This window comes from Gopherus evgoodei, chromosome 6 (assembly GCF_007399415.2).
Source record: "Gopherus evgoodei ecotype Sinaloan lineage chromosome 6, rGopEvg1_v1.p, whole genome shotgun sequence".
NCBI classification, from domain to species: Eukaryota; Metazoa; Chordata; order Testudines; family Testudinidae; genus Gopherus; species Gopherus evgoodei.
In genome coordinates, this window is record NC_044327.1 from 8,522,748 (window position 1) to 8,545,563 (window position 22,816).

Consider the following 22,816-nt stretch of genomic DNA (forward strand, 5'->3'; position numbering starts at 1 on the left):
TGTCGGCACTGATGGCCTGCCCGTCACTGTCATGTCTGGGTGCCTGATTAAAGGGATGAGTTGGGCTGGATATCTGTGCAGGATTCTGCACTTTTGTGCCTTGTTTTTGCAGTAGCTAGTTTTTTCATTTTACTCGTCCATGTCCACCCATCTCATCTGCTGTCCTCTTTCTCTGGGAAATTCTAATGGGTTAACACAATAAATGGAACATAGATATCAAGATTATTTGTGGGCAAAATCCCTTGAGTCCTTACTGTCATGCTCTGAACTAATTCCAAGTGAGGGAAGAAGTTGTATACCAGTATAATGAAGTACACATACATGTATTTCTGTTGAACTCAGGATTCATTCTTCACTTGCCTCGTATCAAGGTATAAAAAGGATTTCAGGCTTTTCTTATTTCAATGGTAAAAGGTATTTGCCCACACTCCATAAAGGTTCCACTGAGTTTGTGACCATATCAATATGTGCTGAATGCACAAGGAGTGATTGGTTACGAGATCGGATTGGTTTGAGAATGTGCCGAACATTGCCAGTGAAGAGCAGCCTAGAGTTCAAACTGCAAATCACACCTCTAGAGCAAAAACGGTATGTCGTTTGTGCAGGAAACTGGGTAACAGCCGTCATATATTGCCGGACTTCTCTGTTCATTGGGGACTGTGGAGGGGACTAAATATAACTACCCCCCCAACTCCCCACACCTCTTCTGTAGTAATGGGGTCAGAAGAGTGAAAGGTGTTCCTTAGATTGTACCCCCTCATTAATTAAACAAATTTGACCCCCACATTGGAGGTGGCAAGATGAGTCTGTTGGACTGGTGGTCTTATGCCAGTTTAACACCCCCTCCCCCCCCAAAAAAACAACATTCTGTAAGATTTATGTGCAGAGTTGTTTTAAATTTGTGTAATTAACTAATATTTTTTAAAAATGTTCAGTGGAGTGTATCAGATTCCACCCCTACCTCAGTTCTGTGGAGGGCTGAAGCCAAAAGCCTGGATTCTTCACCATTTGGGAAGTATTAGTATGCTGTCTACCTATAGTTCATCATTTGTGGCAGTTTTTATTGGAAATTTTAGATTTAAAATATAATGCAGATCAGGAAAGCATTTGATTTTCAAAAAATTGTGGGGCAATTTAAAAAACTTAATGTAATAATTTTAAATTTTCCCTTTGACATTTAATTGTCTCATAGGTACTGGTTATTTTAAATGTTTTGTTCTCCAAATCACAGTCATCAGACTTGCCACACCTGTTCAGAAGGCATGAATCTGTTATTTTGGGTTCCATGTTGCTGAATTGGTCAAGATTAGACTAAGGAGATTTGAAATTAAGGGGAAAATAATTAGAAAATCGTGGACAAAACACTTGGATGAAAACTAATGGTCAAATTGTCATTTGAAAGAAATTTTTAGTTCATTTTCCCCTTGTTAAGTTACATTTTAGCCTAACAGCAGGAAAATAAAAGTAAACTTAAGAAAATGCAAATATATGTTACTCTTTAAAACTGATTAAAAGCAGATTTTTGTAAGCTGCATTGTCCGCTGGTTGCATACACACTTCTTATTGTGACACAACTATATTAAATGTTGTTTACATATTGTAATGTAAACATTTGTTTTCTTTAGGTAAACAAACATTAAAGATATTTGATGGGAATGATGCTGTAAAACGCAATCAATTTCGACTGATTTCTGTTCCAAGGATTGCAAAAAGCGAAGAGGTTGTGGTAAGAGACTGTCAAATGGATAGTGACTTTGTCTGATAGATTAGGTTGGCCTCCAGCTATCCCAGCATACCATGATTTACAAATGTAATGCATCTCACAACGCCAATGACAAAACCTGCTTGTACCCTAGCTAGTATATTAGAACATAATTTGGTTCTATCTTGCACTGTTGATATTCCTGGTACTTCAGACCATTTTATGAAGTATTGATGTAGATATGCAGACTGCAGAGACTTCATTGATGTATGCAGCAACCATTATGTGTAAAGCTGTAACTCACCTATCCTGTCGAACATTAAAAATGTGGTTTTAGTGATAGCTGGGATATTGGCTGGTGTACCAGGGTTGCTAATGAGCCCCCTGTTCTTCTCTCTGAATATATAGTATTTAATGATTTTAACTTCCGTCTGGACAAACACCAGAGGGTTACACGTACATGAAACAAACTGTCTCTTAAGACTGCTGCATATGTCCATTTTTCTGCTTACCAAACAAGGCGTACGAAAATTGTTGTTGCATAAAAACCCAGTGCTCTGCAGAATGAAGGAAAAGACAGAGTGATGAGAGCTCTTCCTGTGTTCACTCTAATAAGCACTCTGATAGATGCAGGGTGAGAACCTATCTAGAATATCACCAACATTTTTCAGCTTCGGTCAAAAATAACTGTTATCATTATAAACCCCCTTCTGCATTGATAATGTGCACAAAATTAACTGAAATTTTGAAAATTACTCTTCATGATCCACATCCAAATGGTTAAAAAAAGAATATGCAGGGCAAAAAAAAAAATTGCTATTTAGGATTGCTTGGTATTTTTCAAACGTAATTATTTTGGCTGTTTTCTTCTCCCAAATAAAAGAAATTCCTAGTTCACAAAAAGTGCCATCCTAGGACATGTTTGCTCCAGGGTCTGTGGTGGCCAAAGGTGATGCAGGCTGTGATAGAAGGGCTCTAGTTTTGAAATTGGGCTGTAATGGCATAGGATGGCTACAGAGTTCTGTATGCTGCAGGTGGAGTGGTCTTTACCTGGCCAGGAGAGCCCCAAAGAGGGTGATGTGGACCTGGGGAACAGAGTGGCTGTGAAGCAGGGATGCTTAGGGCATCCAGGGCTTAAAGTGGTCTCTGATTTAAACCAGGGTCAAAGGCAGGCAGCTGTATGCCCCACAGCGCAGAGAAGTACAACTTACCTCTCCGTACAAGCTTGAATCCTGAAGCTGTGTCTATTGCAGTTCACTGCATTTATATTAAAAGGATACATCAATCAAAATTGCCATCGCATGACAAAAATACTACAGGCACTATCAAAAATCTATATATTGGGATTCTGGTGAGAAATTTCCTCTTGTGTTTTTACATCACTAAAACTTCGTTGCGAAACTATGCACTTGTTTTCGATAGTGGCCTGTCGGCTGTTTTTATGTTCCCTTAAAAGAATCTTTTAGAGTAAATGAACTGACTGAATTTCATGTGTGTGTCCCAGCCAGACATCAGTGCCCATTTTCAAAGGAGGGCGAATCACTCTCTTTTCTGTGCTGTTGTAGGAGGCAGCGCTGAGGGCATACTACGTAAATGATGATCAGCAGCACTATGAGCTCCAGACATTTTCTCAGCAGACCTTGTTTTCTGATGACATCATCAACAGGAATGATGCCCCTGAAGAAATCAACCCAGGACCAGTGTTCAGAGAGGCAGTTCCTGAAGCTTGGATCATCAGAGCCAAATCTAAGGATCATGAAGTAATAAGAATTTATCCCGGTTGGCTGAAGTGAGTAATTTCCTTCTTTTTGCAAGATTACTGTGCTCAGCCAATTTTGCCTTCTGTTCTGGCCAGGAAAATGTGTTTCAGTCGTTAAAGTTACATGAGGGTAAAGGAGGACAAAATCCACTACATTTCAAGGATCTGTCTTGGTGTAACAGATATTTTATTTTTTTAGCTTTCATTTTTCTTCATTTCTAGACTCTGACATTAACTATTACATTGATTTAGCCCCCAGTCTTGCATGCTTAACAGTCAACAGGTGCCTTTGCATGATCGGGACAGATCCTGCGTCTTTGTTTAGTTGTAGCACATGTTAATCCAAGGAGACATAACTTTTTAAGCAAATTGTGTCCATGTACAAATGATGAGCAAAAGCTTTCTTGTGAGAGCTTCATATTTTTTAAAGGGAACGTTCAGATTAAGATATGTATGTTACATTCTTTTCCATGTTAGTAATAGATCAGACGATTAAAACTATTTTTAAAAAATCGTATGTATTTTTTACTACTGCAACTGTTTTGCATTTTATGCACCCTCCACAGTGAAATAAGACTGATCAGTTTACAGTCACTTTCGTTTTATAGTTCCACCTTTCATCCCAAAGGTTCCCAAATTGTTTATGAATTGGGTGTCTGTCCTTGCTGCTGAGATTGCTAACTCGGTCCCAGTTGTATTGACAAAAACTTTAGTCCACAGTCCAGCAAGTGGGACTGCATGGACAGAGGTCCATGGGTTTCAGTGGGTCTTCATACAGGCCTGCTTGTGTGGAGTCACCAGCAGTATAGAGGCATCAGTGACTGGTCTCTGGGATAGTCGGTTCCCACCTGTCCAATGTGAGTGGGACTGAGGCTTGTGGACAGCTTAATTTTATCAGCTGGTAACAAGTTTTTTTACTGAATAGGGCTGAATTGTAACTGGGATCTTAGAGGGGGAGCTCTCCAGATCCCGGTACAATCTCCAGAGCTAATCCAACTGCATACGTGATTTTAATTTTAAATATTTCTTCTTTTTATCTAGAGTGGGAATGGCATATATCTCTCTGCGAATAGATAAGGAAAGCACCACCCAGACAGTAATTAAAGAAGTTCTCCCGCTATTAGGACGGCAGGTGAGCAATAGAAAGCTCATTAGCGTTTCGTAGTGCTTCGTATGGACTATCCAAACAGTTCATTCAAAAGAAAAAGCATACTTTACAAAAATGTATATATTACTTTCCCTCTGCTAAATAGTCTTCTTAATGCTCAGCGAATGAGAACTCCTGCCTTGCGTGGTGCCAAATTGAGGGCAAAACATTACCTGAACATAATAAAAACCCACAAGGTGGGTGAGATAATATATTTTATTGGACCAACCTCTCTTTCTGACACGGCTATTGCACTGCATAATACAACAGACCGAATAGCTCTATACTGAAAGCCACCTCCATTTCTTATGGGCCAAGCAAATTTACTCATGCAAAGAGGAGAATTCTCAATCTAGAGCATACGTCTTTTGTGCTTTTGTATCTCTTGAATATTGACATCAGGCTGATACGCAAGACCAAGTCCTGGTGGAACTGAAGAAAACCTTGCTTTCTTTTTTGAGTGTCTTCTGCATTGTCCCACTCGTGGGATGTGCTGACGAGTGCAGGTCAGGTGGAACCTTCTCATAACAGGGCTCACGCATCTCTCCTGTCCCTCCTATCTGCATTCCTGAACATGCTGAGGGCAAGACGATGAAATGGGACGTGGCACCCTCAGCTGCCTTAACATCTTCCATCCACAGCAACAGATGGATGTACACCTATTGAGTTCCTTTGGTTCCAGATCCTTCACTTAGAAGATCGTGGTTCCTTAGTTTACTGTTTCATAGTTAGTGTTAGACTTAGGATAAGTTTACCTGTTAAGTTTTATTTTTAGTATAGTTTAGAGAGAGCTGTTTGATTCCATTTACTGGTTCCATGGCAGACCTGAAGTTGAAGAGACCAGGCTTTCAGAGGTGCAGCTCTTGTCCAGCAGCCTTCCCGGCATGGCTGCTCATAAAAGAGGTTTGTTGAGAGCTGCTGTACTTCGCGATGCTCTGTTTGCAGCGTATTCAACCCGAGAGCATGCAAGGAGTTCCAGAACAGGCTGAAAGCCCTACTGTTTCAAGAAGGTTTCACTGTGAAACCCCTAGGAGATAGTACCTCTTCAGGGTTCTAATCAGAAGTTGAAAAGTCCAATATGTGTTCTGGACACCTCTGGGTCTCAGAAAAAGGCCACAATGCAGAAAGCTCCATCTCTGAAATTTTGTTAGGAATGCTGTTTGCAACATTTGATATAACTGTTATATATTTTTTGTTTCCTAATTGACCAGTTGCCATCACATCTGTTAAAGTTTGCCTTCTGTATAAACTAGAAAGTTAAGAAACATAATGCCTGACTTGAAAGTACTGATACCAGGGGAGAGTGGACCAGTTAAAGTTAGTTTGGATCTCTAAATAAGTTAAGAGTTGTTTTACCCTCTAGCTGGCCAACTGGGTGTATTCAATAGCGCTCTCAATGTTTGAAGCTCTCTGTGTTTGCTATTTGGGTTAAGATCGAGATTATTTGCAATGGGTGGTGTTGGCGAGGGAAAAGAGTTTATTTTACCTATAGTTCTATTCCAAACCCATAGAATAGCCTTTGCTAGAGGATGTACGCAAAATTCTGGTAGCCTAACAGTGTTCACACTGCTGCGATTTTCTTGTTCAATAAAGATCCAGGGTTAGACTGGATTAGGGTGCCCCCAGTCCACTACTGCTTTGAGCTGGCTGGCTTGATAGGACCCTAGAATTGTTGGAATAGCTAGTCCACCTTGTTTAATGAGTTTGTACAAAGTATCTGCTCCCACTCTTGATTTTCTTATTCCTTATACATTCTAACATCCCTGTATTCCTGAGGTAATGTGAGATTATCTGAGATAATCGCGGAAAATTTTGAAACAAGAAAAGTATCCTTGCCAGAATATTTGTTTTGACTGTGGCTATTCTTCCTGACCAAGGAATTGCATACATCCCTCAGCACTCCAGATCTTTGTTCATGTGCTAAAGCAATAGTTTGAAGATTAAATCCTAGAGCCTCTCTAGGGTGTTTGAGATTTGAATTTCTAGGTATTTTACAGAATTTGTTGCTCGTTTATACCCAAATGTTTTATGAAGCAGTGACGTCTCCGAGTCTGGCAAATTATATATTTCAGATTTGCCTTAATTCACTTAAAATCCAGATGTTTCCCAACATCCTGGATTTCTTTAGAAACTAATTTTAGGGAAATATTTGGTTTAGATAAAAATAATATTACGTCATTCGCATATAATGCTATTTTCTGATGTGTTCCTGCAAGATCTATTCCTCTGATCGATCCATTGTCCTTTATCCTCTGGGCAAAAGACTTGATGGCCAGTGCAAAAAGTATAGGAGACAATGGACATCCCTGCCTAGTCCCTCTGTGTAACTGAAAGGGGAGATTTAACCCCATTAACTCACAAAGCTTCTTTTGGGCTGCAGTGAAGAGCATTATCCATTAAAGGAGCTGGAGGCCAAAGTCCATTTGGGACAGGATTGAAACAAAATGTTCCATTCTGTTCTATCAAAGGCTTTCTCTGTGTCTAATGATAACAAGGGAATTGTATCTTTTATACAATTTAACAGTGATATGGGCATATAGGAAGTGCAGAAGGACAAGTCTTTCTTTTCCATTGTTGGGGAGAACCCAACAGTAGCTTCTTTCATAGTTTGTGGAAGTTCCTCCCCTAGGTGCTTCTCAAGGGATCCACTAATAACTTCTTAAATATCTTGTAAAATTCAGCTGGATAGCCATTGGCTCCTAGAGTTTTAGCACTTTTCTTCCTTGCTGTTGTCTCTAGAATTTCTTCTTCTATTATTTTTTTAATCTAAAGTTTCTTTATTAATTTTGCTTATCTTTGACAAGTCTGCTACTTCCAGATATTTCTGAATAATTTCAGAGCCCAGAGTATCTGAAGTATAGAGATTTTTATTGGCAGCAAAAGTAACCCATATTTCATTAGTGAGTGTAACTATCTTTTGCTGATTGTCCATCCCTGCTATCAAATATTACTCCCACTGGTTCATGATCTGACTATGTAATATTGCCAATTTCTGCAGATTTTGTCTGCTTCATTAAGGATTTAGAGAGTAATGTTACGTCACTTCTAGTATAGAACCGATGATGATGTGACTAAAATGTGTAATCTCTTTCCTCGGAGAGACTGAGTTGTTGGCCCAGTGACTTCAATGCCACAACTGCTTCCCTGTCCCTCTTGTCTTTATCAGATCTGTTTGCTATTGACATCTCCAAGTGTAATTCCCTCTTTTCCCAAAGTGTTGCTGTGTTTTAAAGAAGTCACTGGAGGTTTTTAAGAACAGTTTGGACAAACACTTGTCAGGGATTGTCTAGGTTTACTTGGTCCTGCCTCTGTGCAGGGGGCTGGACTAGATGACTTCTCAAGGTCCATTTCAGCCCTACATTTCAATGACCATTTGGTGGAAATATGCAGTTCTGGAGCTAGAATGAAAATTCTGACAGCTTTACTATCCAAAAGCTCAATTCCTTCACAGTAGTAATGTGTAGTTCTCTGGTTAGCAGCTGCTGTCACATCCCTGGAGTTCATGAAACTCTGAAGAAATTCACACTGTTGCGTCCTCTGAGATAGTTCTTTGTAGCTCTTGGTTTTGGCCAGTTTGAAACACTATGTACATGTGCCATGTATGTTTCCATGGGCAGAAGTATCTATCCTCTTGGCAAGGGGAATTGTGACTCATGTGAAAGCTTGTGTACAATGTGTCTCATATCCAGCAGGACAGATGCATTTGTACATCAATTGGTGATTGATGATTATGCAAAGTTTTTGGATGTTGAAGTCCTTCTTTGAGAAATTCCAAATGCCCTCAGGCTTAATTAATACATAAAGTGAATCTAAGGATTTTAGTTAAGGATTTTGTCACTTCCTAGTCAAGACCTGTTAGAAACGTAGCATGTCCCCAAAGTTTCATGACCTATTCTGCTAGAGTAATGGTAACACTGAACGTGTGCTTTCACTAGTCCCGTGTAGCAGATGTATCTAGGGCAGTGTTGGACAATCATATTATTACATTCTTTAATAGTAATGATACCAGCTGTTTTAATCTGATATTCAGGTTTTTAGCTGCCCATTCTGGGGTGTGTGTCTGATGTGAGTAGTACGGGGTGTTCCTCTTCTCTTCTGAATGAATGATTCTAAGCAAGGACTAGGGGTATGTAGATAAGATTCTTCCTCCTCCCCCATCATAATGTGTCACGACTTTAAACAGTCCCATGTTCATGCAGTAGTTTTTGCTCCAAGAGTATGGATCTGTGGTGTCAATAGCTGTTAGATAATTAATATAACTTGTTAGTGAAGTCTGGTTCCACTGGTTGGCCTGATGGGCCGGTGTCTTTCACCTGATTGGCCATTTGTGAGAGCTGTGTACCATTTCCCCCTTCTGCTCCCTTTGGCAAGATCATCCCTGTGGAAATGTTTTAATAACCTCATTGGCTGCTGAGTGGGGAGAGTTGACTGTGCTATTCAGCAGCTGTCTCTCCAGTTGATTTATGAGTTGCGTTGGTAGCTAAGAAATGAGGAAGTTTTAGGCTTTGTGTAGGAGAGACAACGGAAATGAAAAGAGAAGGTTTTTCCAGAGAAGGAAAAGTACAATTCAGTATCTTCCATTGTGGTTTTCTTCTGTGGGTGGAAAAAGACAAACTTTTGAGCTCCACAGAACTCTTCTTGAGGCTTTGACCCGAAGAAGAGCTCTGCAGAGCTCCAAAGCTTTCCTCTTCCACCAGAAGAAGTGATCCAGTAAAAGATATTACCTCACCCAGCTTGTGTCTCGAGTTAATTTAAGGGATTTTCTTGTGCCTGTTAATATTACAATGTAACCACTAAAAGAATACAAAACTCTGGCAAATTTATTACCTATTAAAATGTACATCTGAATGTGTTGTCTCTTGGCAGACGGAATGCCTCCAGAATTTCAAACTTCTAGAAGTACTTATGGGCAGTAAGCAAGGTAAATCAAGTGTTGTTTGCTTTTCTAGTCCAATGAATAACTGTAGTTGAGTCATGTAGTATTCATTTGTGTATTTTAATGTTAATACATCCATATTTAATTTTTACAGTTGATCCTTCAAAAACTGACAGATACTTAGTGTATAATTATGCTGAAAAATGTTGAAATATTGAATCAGAAATGCTTTTTTTTTTAATTGTCACCATAGATTTTGTGTTTAGTACTTTACTCTCCCTTCTTTATACTAAAAGAAAATACATGCCAAGGTTGTGTTTTCCAAAGAGATGTGCAAATATGGCCAAACCAAAAAATTATGGAGGGGCGGAGGAATCAGTTCAAGTCGAACCAAAATGGAGTTTTTGTTTTGATTTTTCCCCCCTCCTTCTAACAAAAAGCAAAAGTTGAAAAAAATAGTTTTGGGTTGAAAGTTTTGTTTTATTTTTGAAGGCTTTAATTTTTTTTTTTTAAAGATAATAGTGAAATTCTAAAACAAAAAGTTGAAACATTTCATTTCAGAAATGCTGAAACAAACTCTTTTGAAGTTAGTTAAAATTTTTATTTGACTGAAACAATTTGCTGAAATTGACCCGAATTTGTTAATTGTTTTGGTTGACACTAATCTGTATTTTTTCAGTGGAAAAAATTATTTGCATGAGAATTTCACCTAGCTGTCTAATTTTCTGATGCATACTTACCCACTGGTGAAAAGGACTGTTGTCTTGGGAAATGCCCTTTGAAGGCAGCTGTTACTTAATTGGGATCAATAACTTTGCTATTAAAGCAGATCACACACAGGCCAGTGCAGACAAGCTTTTTGGTGCTGCTGTTTGGCTGTATCTATTCCATGAATAAACCAAAAATTTGAGTTCGGAGACACTTAGGGCCGGATGCTCTGGTCCCTATAGCGGCTGTGTTGCTCTGGTTGGAGGGATGGTGGTGAAGAGGCTAGACTGAGACTCCTGATCTGGATTCAGCCTCTAGGGTTAGGTCTACAGAGCTCCGTACGGCCTAGCCTACCCAAGCTAGCTTGAATCCAGCTCGTATGGGTAGCAGCAGTAGTGAAGACAGCCCAGTGCTGGCTTCAGTGCAAGTAATACCAGGCTGGCGTGGACCCTGGCTGTGCATTTGGCTCACTAGCCTGAGCTGAAGCCCACGATGCACTGTCTTCACTGCTCTTGCTAGTTGCACTATCTGAAGTCAAGCTAGCTCAGAGAGGCTAGTACCATGCATCGCTTTTGCTACATAGACATACCTTAGGGGAGCTTGGGGTTGAGCTTGTGCTGCTAACGTGAGTAAAAGCAGAAGTGCTGTGTCTTCACTGAGGTATTACAGGAATAGCAAACCCAAGTTCGAAACACACCTTTTATTTTAAGTAGGGATGGACCCTGAGTGACTTGCCCAAGGTATTTCACTCTCTCTGTATTTATTCCAGTCCCCAGTCTGTACAGTGGCAGGATAAATTAAAGCGTATGAAGCACTCAAATACTCTTGTGATGGAGGCCATAGAAATACTTAGGTAGAGTTTTAACATATGATTGTAACTTTCCCTTGTATCCCTTATAACCATAATGAATTATATAATCATAAATCAAAGACTTCATCAAATTATTTCATCACAGAGCCCTGGGAATAGGGTTTATGTTTTGCATGTTCCTTCTGCTGATTATTTGGTTTTGCAACAGTAGAGCAAAAGGGCTATTGTTTAGGGTGATGCATAAACTGCATTTGTTTGCCACAATGGGAATGTATTAAAGTGTTGTGGTTAATGTTTTCTTTTGTTATGTCAGGATGAGTCATGTTTTTCTCAATCATCTGCTTTCAAATACAGTAACTAGTTTGTTACCGGAGTATTGTTTGGTTGTGATGAGCTGCAAAATGGTGGTAGTCCAGAAGGGTACTTAAAAGCTTTGTGCAAATTAACAGTAGTGCAATTTAAAGCCTCTTCAGAGTTTTGCTGCTGAATATGGCTTGTAGCTCATGTGTTCATATTTCTGCTTGTGTTTAATATTAAAGAAAGTGGTAAAACATAGGTCAAGGCATTAGTTTGCCTAAAAACAGTCATTTTTATTTGCTTTTTCTTTTTCTTTTAGTTATGTAATAATTCAGACTTTTTTAAAGAAAAACACTATCATTGCTTTTGTTTTTCTAGTTCAGCGAATGGTGCTGGATGACCAGGAGATGATCCTTAGCAGACTTAGGGACATAAGAAAGGTAAACAAGTAAAGAAAGAATCAATCTGATTTGTGCTTTCTGATCAGTTGGGGGTAATTTTTTTCTCAATTTCTGGGTAATTTTAATTTTCATTAAACTGAGTAGCTGCAGCTTCTATATAAGATCATAAACAGAACAGTCAGGTTTTGGAGCGTTAAGTTTTTTGTAATTTGTAATTCTTTCCAAGCACAGAGTTCTGGTAGCGAGTGGCATTGCTTCAGAGCCACACTGATATTTTTTTTTCATGACATGGTGTGCTTTCGCCTGCTATATAACGTGTTATAGCATGACTAGTTCTGATTTTCTTTTTCTAGACTTCAATACGTCAGATGAATCAAACAAGATTTTACATTGTAGAAAATAATAAATCTGTCGTGCGGGTAAATTTGTTTGTGGGTGGCTTGCCACCTCAGCTCTCTGCTGAAGAATACACTAACATCCTCAAGGATGACTTAGCTGTCAAAGGTAAGTCAAATAGTATTATCTTTGGACTACGAGGACTTGATTTCACTGTCTATTCCTATGTATAGAATAACATGCTATAGTAAAATTGTGTTCCATCTCTTCCAATTTTGCTTATGTATGTTTGTGACCCTTTGGTTGGCAAATGTTGTCTTGCAAAAATTGCTATTTTTTTCTTACGTTTTATCTGAAATAGTGACATTTTTCCTCTCCTTTTATCTTCAGAGCTCTGCAAATCTGCGGATATCCGTTTTGTATCTGCGGGTCATTTCCGCAAATTTGATGCGGATACAAATTTTGCATCTGCGCAGGGCTGTATTTATCTTAACATACTGACTGTTCTGTGTAAGAAATAAAAATGTATGTGATGGCTTGCTTTTTGTTTCAGAGGATGGTCAGTGAAGCACTTGGATCGCCTTTATATATATTTGTTTCCCCTGACCTTTTTAGCTGTTTTTCTAAAAGTATTATTACTTTCTGTTTAAACGACACAGGTGAATTCTAAATGAGTGCATTCTCTTTAAAAGTAATCAGCTGAAAGTCAGTTTTTTATCAAAGAATACGTAAGATTATATTAATCGTTTCCCAAGAATACTACCTGGGATTTAACTTCCTTTAAGAAGGTAAATTGAGTGACGTTAACAGATACATTAACGCTACCTGTCATGGCCTGTATGCTATATTAATTCAAATTCTGGCAACACAATTTAATTCAGAAGTGAAAAGGGGGAGTATATTTAACAATTTTGTCTTTGTTGCAGCTAATATATTCTAACTACACTACTGAAAATTCACTTTGTACCTTTCTACAGTAAACAAATTTATCTTTTCATATAGCTTTTACTTTTCAGAGTTAAACACCAGGGGAATTTGTCTTCTACTTATACAAAGTTTAAAAAACAACCACCAACTTTAAGGTGACTTTGGAAGAGGGAAAGTGTTAATTGGGGATGCTATCTGGTTTTTCAGATTTTAAGAAGTTTTTTATTTGAAATCAGTGCTTTTAATATTTACTGTTAATCTACCCAAAGTCTGAAGTACATTCTCTTTTAATCTTTGCAGCAAATCTGCTTTCTTTGACTCATGTTTACTCAATGCAAGGTAAGCCTCTAACATTTTAAACTAAGTTCAGTATTGTAAAAACATACCAACTTCAGAAATTCAGTCACATGCTAAAAGCTCAAAGATGAAAGAATATATTAGAGATCTTATCATCTGAACAAAAAGTATTTAAAAATCAAATGTAAAACATCGTAGCGTATTTATATAAGCCACAATATATTTTATCAAAACTTTTTTATAAGGTGGCTTCATTACTTGTATGAATGTGATGAAGTTTTATCTGTTAAAAGTGAATTTTGAATGTTAATTTCAAGCAGCTAGAAGAGTCAGTTGTTGCAGACAATACCATATATCCTCTTCTCATTTTGTTCTTTTAAAACATAAGGTATTAGAATTTGTTTCTGTTGTTAAACTTAAAAAATGGAATTTCAAGCTCAGTGTTTCACAGATCCAGCATTTTGGTTTTAATAAGTACACTGGAGGGGATGAGGCTAATCTATTATCTTTGGAAAATTCTTACTTTAGTTTGTTAGATACTCTTCCACTGAACACACACGTTTTCTTTGAGATGTTGCTTTGCTGCTGGTGTTAAAGAATGAGGTTTATTTCATCCTGGGGTGAAGGAAATTGCGGAGGTAAGAAACACCTCCAAAACCCCTAGAACATTTAACATCAGGAGTGCTGCAACCTGACAGCTACTCATCTGTGTTGTTAGTATCCTCAACCATGAAATAGAAAAGACTTCCTTTGGCTTTTATCCATCTGCCACCAAATGATGATTCATAAAAGCTTATTTTCAAATGTATTGTCCAGTCTCAGTTTCAAATGACTTTATTAATGGGGGTGTCAGAGACTTCATTTGGGAGGTTAAGGCCTACAGTACTGTGGAATAATCTTCAGAAAATTTTCCCGATATCCTGTTGAGATACTCCTTTTCCTAGTTGCGTTCCATTAACCCATACCAAAAAGCCCATGTTTACTGCCGAGGTACCAGTTGTACCCCTGTGAGGCTGGGAAACACTGATGTTTTCCCTCATAAAGACTGTTGAAACCCCCTGGGATGTTTTTGAGCAACTCCTTTCCCTTTTCTGTGTTTGCAGCATGGAAAATAATTGTAGATTATAATCCTCCTCTTACCCATACCTTGTTTTAAATCCAGTTTACATGTAGGTGTTTTACAGAGATCGCTGCTTCTGAATTAATCCATGTAATCATTTTTATTGCTGTTTGAAGTTGGTTCAGTTCCTTAATATTTTTCTATTTCCGAGACTCTCACAATGGGGTGGGAAGCTCTAGCTGGGAGTCGGACCTTCCTGGACCATGGTATTCCACGGATTTTTTTCTTTTAGGCATGATGCTGTTTTGCAAGCTCATAGCTAACCTGTTAGCCATCGTTCTTCCTCGTTTTGTTTGGCATTATTGGTTCTAATATTTCATTCACACTAAATATCTGATTTCTTTTGCCTGAATTTTTTTTCTTACTGGATGGATTTTTTTCCCAACCTGCTCAGGTATCTACGCTCCTTTTATATTATTTCTGTGACCGCTCTAATTTTTGTAATACACCATCAGTTTTGCCCAGAACTACTTAGTGTGGATTTTTCTAAGCAATGTTCCCAGGTGTTTTGGTTTGGTTTTTCCTTTGTTTTGTGTGCTGATGGATTTTTAAATTAAATACAAATAGGACTTTGCATTCTTGGTAACCAGTTTATTGCAGTGGATGACTTTCTTATATTTTCTTAAGTACCATAAAACCATTTTCTTTCATGGTAATCTTTTTTCCCTTACCTTAACTTCATATTAAGCTAGTTTATTTCCAACTAAAGAATCACTTAAATACATTTTGTTACAGGTGCTGTTGTACTTGAAATGTCTTGTTTTTCTGAAGCTGAAAGAATATATATGCTAGCTAAAGATACAACGGTCAGTGACAAACAGCTTACTGCCACTGTGATTCCTGAAGTTCTGGTAAGATCTTTAGGTTACATCCTGTGTAAGAAAAAGCCAGACTCTCTTCTAAAAGAGAGTGGAGTGAAAATTGTTTGGTATTTGAAGGGACGGGTGGACAAAAATAAATGGAAATTGAGCTTTTGTAAACTATAGGATAAAGAAGAGAGAGAGAGCCTGCATTGTATGTCCCTGATGTCCATCTGTGTATGAATGGCTGCTTATTACCATTGATACAGATTGTGAAGTGCTGGGTGGTGATGTGAGAGTAGTTATAAAACTATAAAGAAATGAAAAGCAATTTTAATTCTTTTCCCTAAATTCTTTCCACTATCACTAAAATTCAATGGAATCCCTTTACTTTGAGTAGCAATTTGCTGTAGCATCTACATTGAAGTTACTTCAGTGTTTAAACTTGGTTCCTGAGTAGTTCTGGGATAGACCTGCCTACTCTTAGGTGATCTCCCCTTTGCCGAGTGGCTGAATTCCCTTGTTTGGGAGAGGGGAGGGAATGCACATGCATGTTTACCAACTTATTCCTTGTATACTGTCAAGTATCAGAGGGGTAGCCTTGTTAGTCTGGATGTGTAAAAGCAGCAGAGAATCCTGTGGCACCTTATAGATTAACAGACGTATTGGAGCATGAGGTTTTGTGGGTGAATACCTAGGCTCATAGACTTTAGGGTCAGAAGGGACCAATATGATCATCTAGTCTAACCTCCTGCACAAAGCAGGCCACAGAACCCTACCCATCCACTTCTATAACAACCCCCTAACCTATGTCCGAGTTACTGAAGTCTTCAAATGGTGGTTTGAAGACCTCAAGCTGCAGAGAATCCACCAGCAAGTGACCCATGCCCCACGCTGCAGAGGAAGGCGAAAAACCTCCAGAGCCTCTGCCAATCTGCCCCGGAGGAAAATTCTTTCCCGACCCCAAATATGGCGATCAGCTAAACCCTGAGCATGTGGGCAAGACTCACCAGCCAGCACTCAGGAAAGAATTCTCTGCAGTAACTCAGATCCCATCCCATCCAACATCCCATCACAGACCACTGGGCATACTTATCTGCTGATAATCAAAGATCAATTGCCAAAATTAAGCTATCCCATCATACCATCCCTTCCATAAACTTATCAAGCTTAGTCTTAAAGCCAAATATGTATTTTGCCCCTACTACTCCCCTTGGAAGGCTGTTCCAGAAGTTCACTCCTCTAATGGTTAGAAACCTTCGTCTAATTTCAAGTCTAAACTTCCTAGTGTCCAGTTTATATCCATTTGTTCTTGTGTCTACATTGGTACTAAGCTTAAATCATTCCTCTCCCTCCCTAATATTAATCCCTCTGATATATTTATAAAGAGCAAGCATATCCCCCCTCAGCCTTCTTTTGGCTAGGCTAAACAAGCCAAGCTCTTTGAGTCGCCTTTCATAAGGCAGGTTTTCCATTCCTCAGATCATCCTAGTAGCCCGTCTCCGAACCTGTTCCAGTTTGAATTCATCCTTCTTAAACATGGGAGACCAGAACTGCACACAGTATTCCAGATGAGATCTCAGCAGCGCCTTATGTAATGGTACTAACACCTCCTTATCTTTGCTGGAAATACCTCGCCTGATGCATCCTAAAACTGCATTAGCTTTTTTAATGGCCATATCACATTGGCGGCTCATAGTCATCCTGTGATCAACCAATACTCCAAGGTCCTTCTCCTCCTCTGTTGCTTCCAACTGATGTGTCCCCAATGTATATCTAAAATTCTTATTATTAATCCCTAAATGCATGACCTTGCACTTTTCACTATTAAATTTCATCCAATTACTATTACTCCAGTTTACAAGGTCATCCAGATCTTCCTGTATGATATCCCGGTCCTTCTCTGTGTTAGCAATACCCCCCAGCTTTGTGTCATCCGCAAACTTTATTAGCACATTCCCACTTTTTGTGCCAAGGTCAGTAATAAAAAGGTTAAATAAGATTGGTCCCAGAACTGATCCTTGAGGTACTCCACTAGTAACCTCCTTCCAGCCTGACAGTTCACCCTTCAGTACGACCCGTTGTAGTCTCTCTTTAACCAGTTCCTTATCCACCTTTCAATTTTCATATTGATCCCCATCTTTTCCAATTTGACTAATAATTCCCCATGTGGAACCGTGTCAAATGCCTTACTGAAATCGAGGTAAATTAGATGTACTGCATTTCCTGTGTCTAAATAATCTGTCACCTTCTCAAAGAAGGAGATCAGGTTGGTTTGGCACGATCTACCTTTAGTAAAACCATGTTGTAACTTGTCCCAATTACCATTTACCTCAATGTCCTTAACTACTTTCTCCATCCTGCATCTGACGAAGTGGGTATTCACCCACGAAAGCTCATGCTCCAATACGTCTGTTAGTCTATAAGGTGCCACAGGACTCTTTGCTGCCTGTATACTGTATTGTTGGGCTGCCTCCCAGGAGAAGTCTTTTCACCCTCTCCCTCCTGAGGGAGGAACAGGAGGGCCAAGGAATCTTAGGGTAAGCCTGAACTCTAGCACGCTGCGTGGTGCTGGGGTCCCAGAGCCCAAGCCCAAACATCTACACCACAATTAAACAGCCCATTAGCCGAAGCCCAGTGAGCCTGTGTCTGGTGGCATGGGCCAGCCGCGGGGGTCTAATTGCATTGCAGACATATGCTTTATTCCTTCTCTGAGTGACTTCTACGTGTTCTTACTCATGGGATGGCTGACAGTGCAGCCTGGCCATGGCTGTAAATGTGCAGAGTTCATTCTGAGTCTGGTTGCAGGTGAAATCACCTTCTTTTTTATATCTAGAACTCATGACATCATCAAATATTTCAGCTATAATTGCCTACTAAATAATCTATAGTCATTAGCTGACCTCTCTAGCTTTCCAGTAAACAGTACAAAAGTAAGTAAGATGAAGCTGCTGTCTTTCTTCAAATCCATTGAAATATGTTACCTTGCAGAGAGTCTGTTTCTTTGCTCTTCCCGAGGCTGGCAATGCAGAAGGCTAGATGCTTTCCCTGAGAGGAAGGTGCATCATGTGCTGTTTTGTGGCAACTCTGACTGGTACTTAGAATGGGCTCTGGAGAGGTTGTTTTTTTTTTAAAGGGCCCTGCCTGAAAGAGAAATGGAAGAGAATTAACTCAATGATGTGCTTTTTAACCCAGGGAAAGTGAGAGTTCTGTGGTAAAGTTTATGTCATAAGTCATTTACTTTGTTACAGTTTAATATCCATAATTCAGTAAACTTCAGTGAAATACTCTTAATGAAGTGATGTGGTGGATTCTTCATCACTTGAAGACTTTACAAGAGGATTGGTTGTCTTTCTAAAAGACATACTGTTGCTTAAGCAGAAGTTGTGGGCTAGGTGCAGGAATCATTTGGTGAAATTCTCTGGCCTATGTTGTGCAGGAGGTCAGAAGAGATGATCCTAAAGGTCCTTTGTGATCTTAAAATCTGTGACTCTACGGAAGTGCTTTATTTGGTACTGATTGACCAATAACTTTTCTGCTCCAAACTGCAAGTCATCTCAGAAAATATCGATTGACTTGAAAAGGACAGCATGTCATCCTCTTTGTGCCGCCAAATAAATATTCCTAACAATGTTTTTAATTTGTAATAGCTTTCAGATTCTAACAAGCTATTGGGGTGAGGTGGGGGGAAAGCAGTTCAGTGAGGTTATTTTAAAACAACATAATGGATGTAGCACCTAGATTAAAAACATGTGGTGTGATCATTTTCTGCTAAGCCATCAGAGGGCATACAACTGATATAACGCATCCTCTTTCCAGAGATGTGTTGACATCCTCAGCACTGCTGCTAAAGGAAATGTTAGTTTCAAGATTCTTTAGAATTACGGAAAAAAATCAATGTTTGCTGAATTATACAAAATTAATAGGAAAAATTGTACGTTTCTCTGAAGGTAATGCAAACAATGGCTTAAAATAAAAGAATCTTTGTTTAAAGTTGTTTTTGAAATAATGCTTTTGAAAAATCTGTCTGGGGATTGGTCCTGCTTTGAGCAGGGCGTTTGACTAAATAACCTTCTGAGGTCCCTTCCAACTCTGATATTCTATGCTTGCCCAAGGCCTGCCTGCCTGCCCTCTCCACAAGGCTAGGGCTCACTGGAGTTATGAAAGAGAGCGTAAATCACAAATGACTTTGTGTACATATATAAAGAGTATTGTATAGTTATTAAAAAGGAACAGTGCTTTAACCACCTACAAATCTGAAGTCCTCCCCTTCTATAGAAGAGAGGTTATTAGAATGAGTTGTCTTAGGCTATTTTTTCTCAAAGATGTGTGCCTTCAAAAAGATCTATGAAGGGAAACTTTGTGTAGGCATGAAACTAATGACAATCTGAAAGGGCATTTATTTGAAACTTTCCAATTCCTCTTCGCCCCTCTCCCCCCTGCAAATCTTTGCAAGCCCCATTCAATACTCCTTACATGAGCAATATGCCCCATTAAATTCCTGGGTATCTTTCTAGAGAAAAAGCAATTTGCTTGTGTTCTAAATCTATATTGGTCTCAAAAGAGAGAAAAACAAAGTTGGTCATTTTTTGATTACTGGCTTTCACAGGTTAAATAGGTAAGTGCTGGGCAGTTTATGTGACTGTACCCTGAAATATTTACCTGGTTAGGATAGCTGTGTTTCAGGGTTCCCAACATTATATAGAATAGCACTGAGCCCTTTGAAATCAGGAATATAGATCCCGATTCTTACCCTAAGATGCAAGTTATATCTAGAAACCCTGGGCTCATTGGCACTATGAGGCTGCACTTCTGATAGGTAGGAAGATTTACAATAAATTCTTAAATGATAGAAAATGTATTGCTTCTACTCAGTAATCTCTAAAATGAAACTTATTTTAGTAGTTAACATTGAGCATTTCAGGCCATCTAACATGGAAAGTAGCTTACATTGCTCATTGCTTACCTAGAGTAGAACTTCAAGTAAGATTTTGTTCTTTTTTTATAATTGTATGTGATCTTTTAGCCTTGCAGACAGCTGTGGGAAATACTTGTATCAAAATGTAGTGCTATACCAGACTATATTGTATTTGTTTTTCCTCTGGCGCTGTTGTGGGAGTGGGAAGAATTGACTGACTAAAACGAGAATGGAGCAAAATTTAGTCCCAGAAAAGGAATGCATGGTTTGAAACAAGGAACTGTCACCTCTTCAGTTTTGGACTACAAGTCCTGAGCCATTTTTGTAAAGTTGTAACTTAATAAAAAAAAGCTGTAACATCTCTAATCTTGAAGGCTAGTTGTCATTTGGCACAAAAGTAAACAGTAAAACTTAGTGTCTGCTCTCAAATTTATTCTTTGCATATTATAAAAACAAAATGATTCATTTACTCCATTTGAGATGCCTTTTAAAAATAAAGCCCTGTCCATACTCACGGCTCTTGTGAGTTCTTCATGAAAGTTTGTCTAAGATATATTTTTCCCTTGTTTATCTTGATTAAAAATAAAGTTTAAATACAGAATTCATTAGAGTGGTTCTCTTTGCTTCACTCACAGACAGACAGGTTGGATTGGCCTATCTCTGTATGTCATTTCCTTGCCACCTCACCATATTTGACTATTAGGGATTTTGTAAAATAACGTTTATTTCAGAATATTTAAGTAAAATACAATATTTTGTTCTTTAATTAAGGTGAGAGCAATAGTACAGCGTGTTGCAGAACAACATTTTCTTCTAGTGCATACGATGCCCTACTGAGCACCATTTTATGGCACAAAATATTAGGTTGGAAAATGACTGAACAGTGACAGTTCTAAATTGAAAGCACCTTTACAAGGTCACTTTTGCACATTTCTTTCTATAAATAAAAACATCCAGATACTTACAGTAGCCCAATTCAGCTGCAAAACGCACATGCTTCCACAGAGTTATCCTTAATCCTATCTAGAATCATAGGGTTAGAATGGACCACAAGGGTCATCCAATCCAACCCCCTGCCAAGATGCAGGATTTGTTGTGTCTTGAAACCAGTGGTCTCCAAACTTTTTACCTCTCACTGCCTCTTACCCCTGTCCACGTCCTCTCCTCCTCTCCGCCCCCCCCCCCCCCCGTGCCATGGCTGGGAACAGGGTCAAGGCTCTGGAAGAGAGAGGGGATGCGGACAAGGATAAGGGGGCTGAGGCTGGGGTCATAGCTGGAGGCGGGGGCGGGAGCTGTGCCCCAGGTCAGCAGCCCAGTCTTGGGCGGGACCAGGGCCAGGAGCAGAGTTGGGTGGCGCTCCCTCCCTGCCCCTGTGGGGACTGGCCCAGGTCCCAGCTGCACCCCCCGAACATTCCTGCCTGCCTCCTCCCCCAGATTGGGGCCTCTGGTCTAAACCATCCAGGACAGGTAGTTATTAAGTCCCCTCTTGAAAACCTGCAGTGAAGGAACTTCTGCAACCTCCCTAGGCAGTTTGTTCCACTCTCCTACTGTTCTTACAGTTCAGAAGTTTTTCCTGAGATTTCATCTAAATCTGCTGTGCTGTAGTTTGAACCTGTCGCCTCTTGTCCTGCCTTCTGTGGCAAGAGCGAACAATTTTTCACCATCTTTTTTATGGCAACCTTTCAGATATTTAGCAGTGGAGCTCTTGTATCCCATTACATCTAGTGTTCTCTTCTGAGTGAAGAGTAGAGATGGCAGATAGATGAGAGAATTGCTGGTCAGCAGCTGGTCAAACAGATGTTTGATTAGCACTTTATTTTATTCTACCTACTGGGAAAGATTATCAGTTTCTATGTCTGTTGTCAGGGTCTATCGTTGGTCTCTCCAGTAAATACTGAGCAACTGAGAAGACATCAGAAGTACATCTCCAGGCCAGGTTTTTACAGGGCACTGTAGGGGCAGTACTATCTTATGTGTGTACAGTGCTTAGGCCCCACTCCTGATGGGGCTCTGTAGGTACTAATGAAGTATACATGTTACTAATAAGGATAATAATCAAATACCAAATTCAGTTACTGTCTCTTTAAATGGAATTATTTCCCCTTGTGCCGTGGATACCTGAACCCTGAATTGCTGGACCTGCATGCAAACTAAAACCTTAAACTAGTTGAATATAATTTTGTTGTGGTGACAAATAACTCTTTAAAAACAAATTTGGAGGGGATAAGGAGTTGTGGCTCAAGTGTGATCCTAGGCAAGGAAATAATATGCATAGGAGCCAGTTTGGCCTAAAAATATTATGCTGAGTCATAAATTGCAGTAAGTGTTTAGACAAATGGGTTTGCCAGCAGAATTTGGCCAGCCTGGAGAGCAGAGGCAGTAATAATGCCCCTCATAGCCAAATTATTGCAGCGGGTCCATTCTAGCCTCCCCATCCCATTGCAACATTACAAAAATATACGCAAACCTCTACGCAGCCTCTTGTCAGGTGTTACTGACCCATTAAATATAAAGAGTTATGTGAAAGTTACAATATGCTAAGATTACTCCTCTTACCCGGACCCAGGGATCTGGGGATCCAAATGCTGGGAATCCTAAGTACCTTTCACACACAGCTGCCACAGAGAATACACATGTAAATGCCTACTTTGATTGCAGAGCTGAGTTTTCTGATTTGTATCTCCTGGGTAAAAACTGCTCCCACCAGAACAAATGGA

General features: G+C 39.4%; 1 protein-coding gene across 1 annotated transcript in view; it reads left to right on the plus strand.

Annotated features, from left to right (window-relative positions):
- The window catches only part of DGKQ (diacylglycerol kinase theta), a 159,939-nt gene that overhangs the window by 92,704 nt on the left and 44,419 nt on the right, over nucleotides 1-22,816 (plus strand). The window contains exons 9-16 of the mRNA XM_030566832.1: nucleotides 1,626-1,726; nucleotides 3,268-3,491; nucleotides 4,503-4,593; nucleotides 9,475-9,529; nucleotides 11,679-11,740; nucleotides 12,055-12,205; nucleotides 13,265-13,303; nucleotides 15,117-15,232. Coding sequence (XP_030422692.1) covers nucleotides 1,626-1,726; nucleotides 3,268-3,491; nucleotides 4,503-4,593; nucleotides 9,475-9,529; nucleotides 11,679-11,740; nucleotides 12,055-12,205; nucleotides 13,265-13,303; nucleotides 15,117-15,232 — 839 coding nt within the window. The remainder of the gene's footprint in view (nucleotides 1-1,625; nucleotides 1,727-3,267; nucleotides 3,492-4,502; nucleotides 4,594-9,474; nucleotides 9,530-11,678; nucleotides 11,741-12,054; nucleotides 12,206-13,264; nucleotides 13,304-15,116; nucleotides 15,233-22,816) is intronic.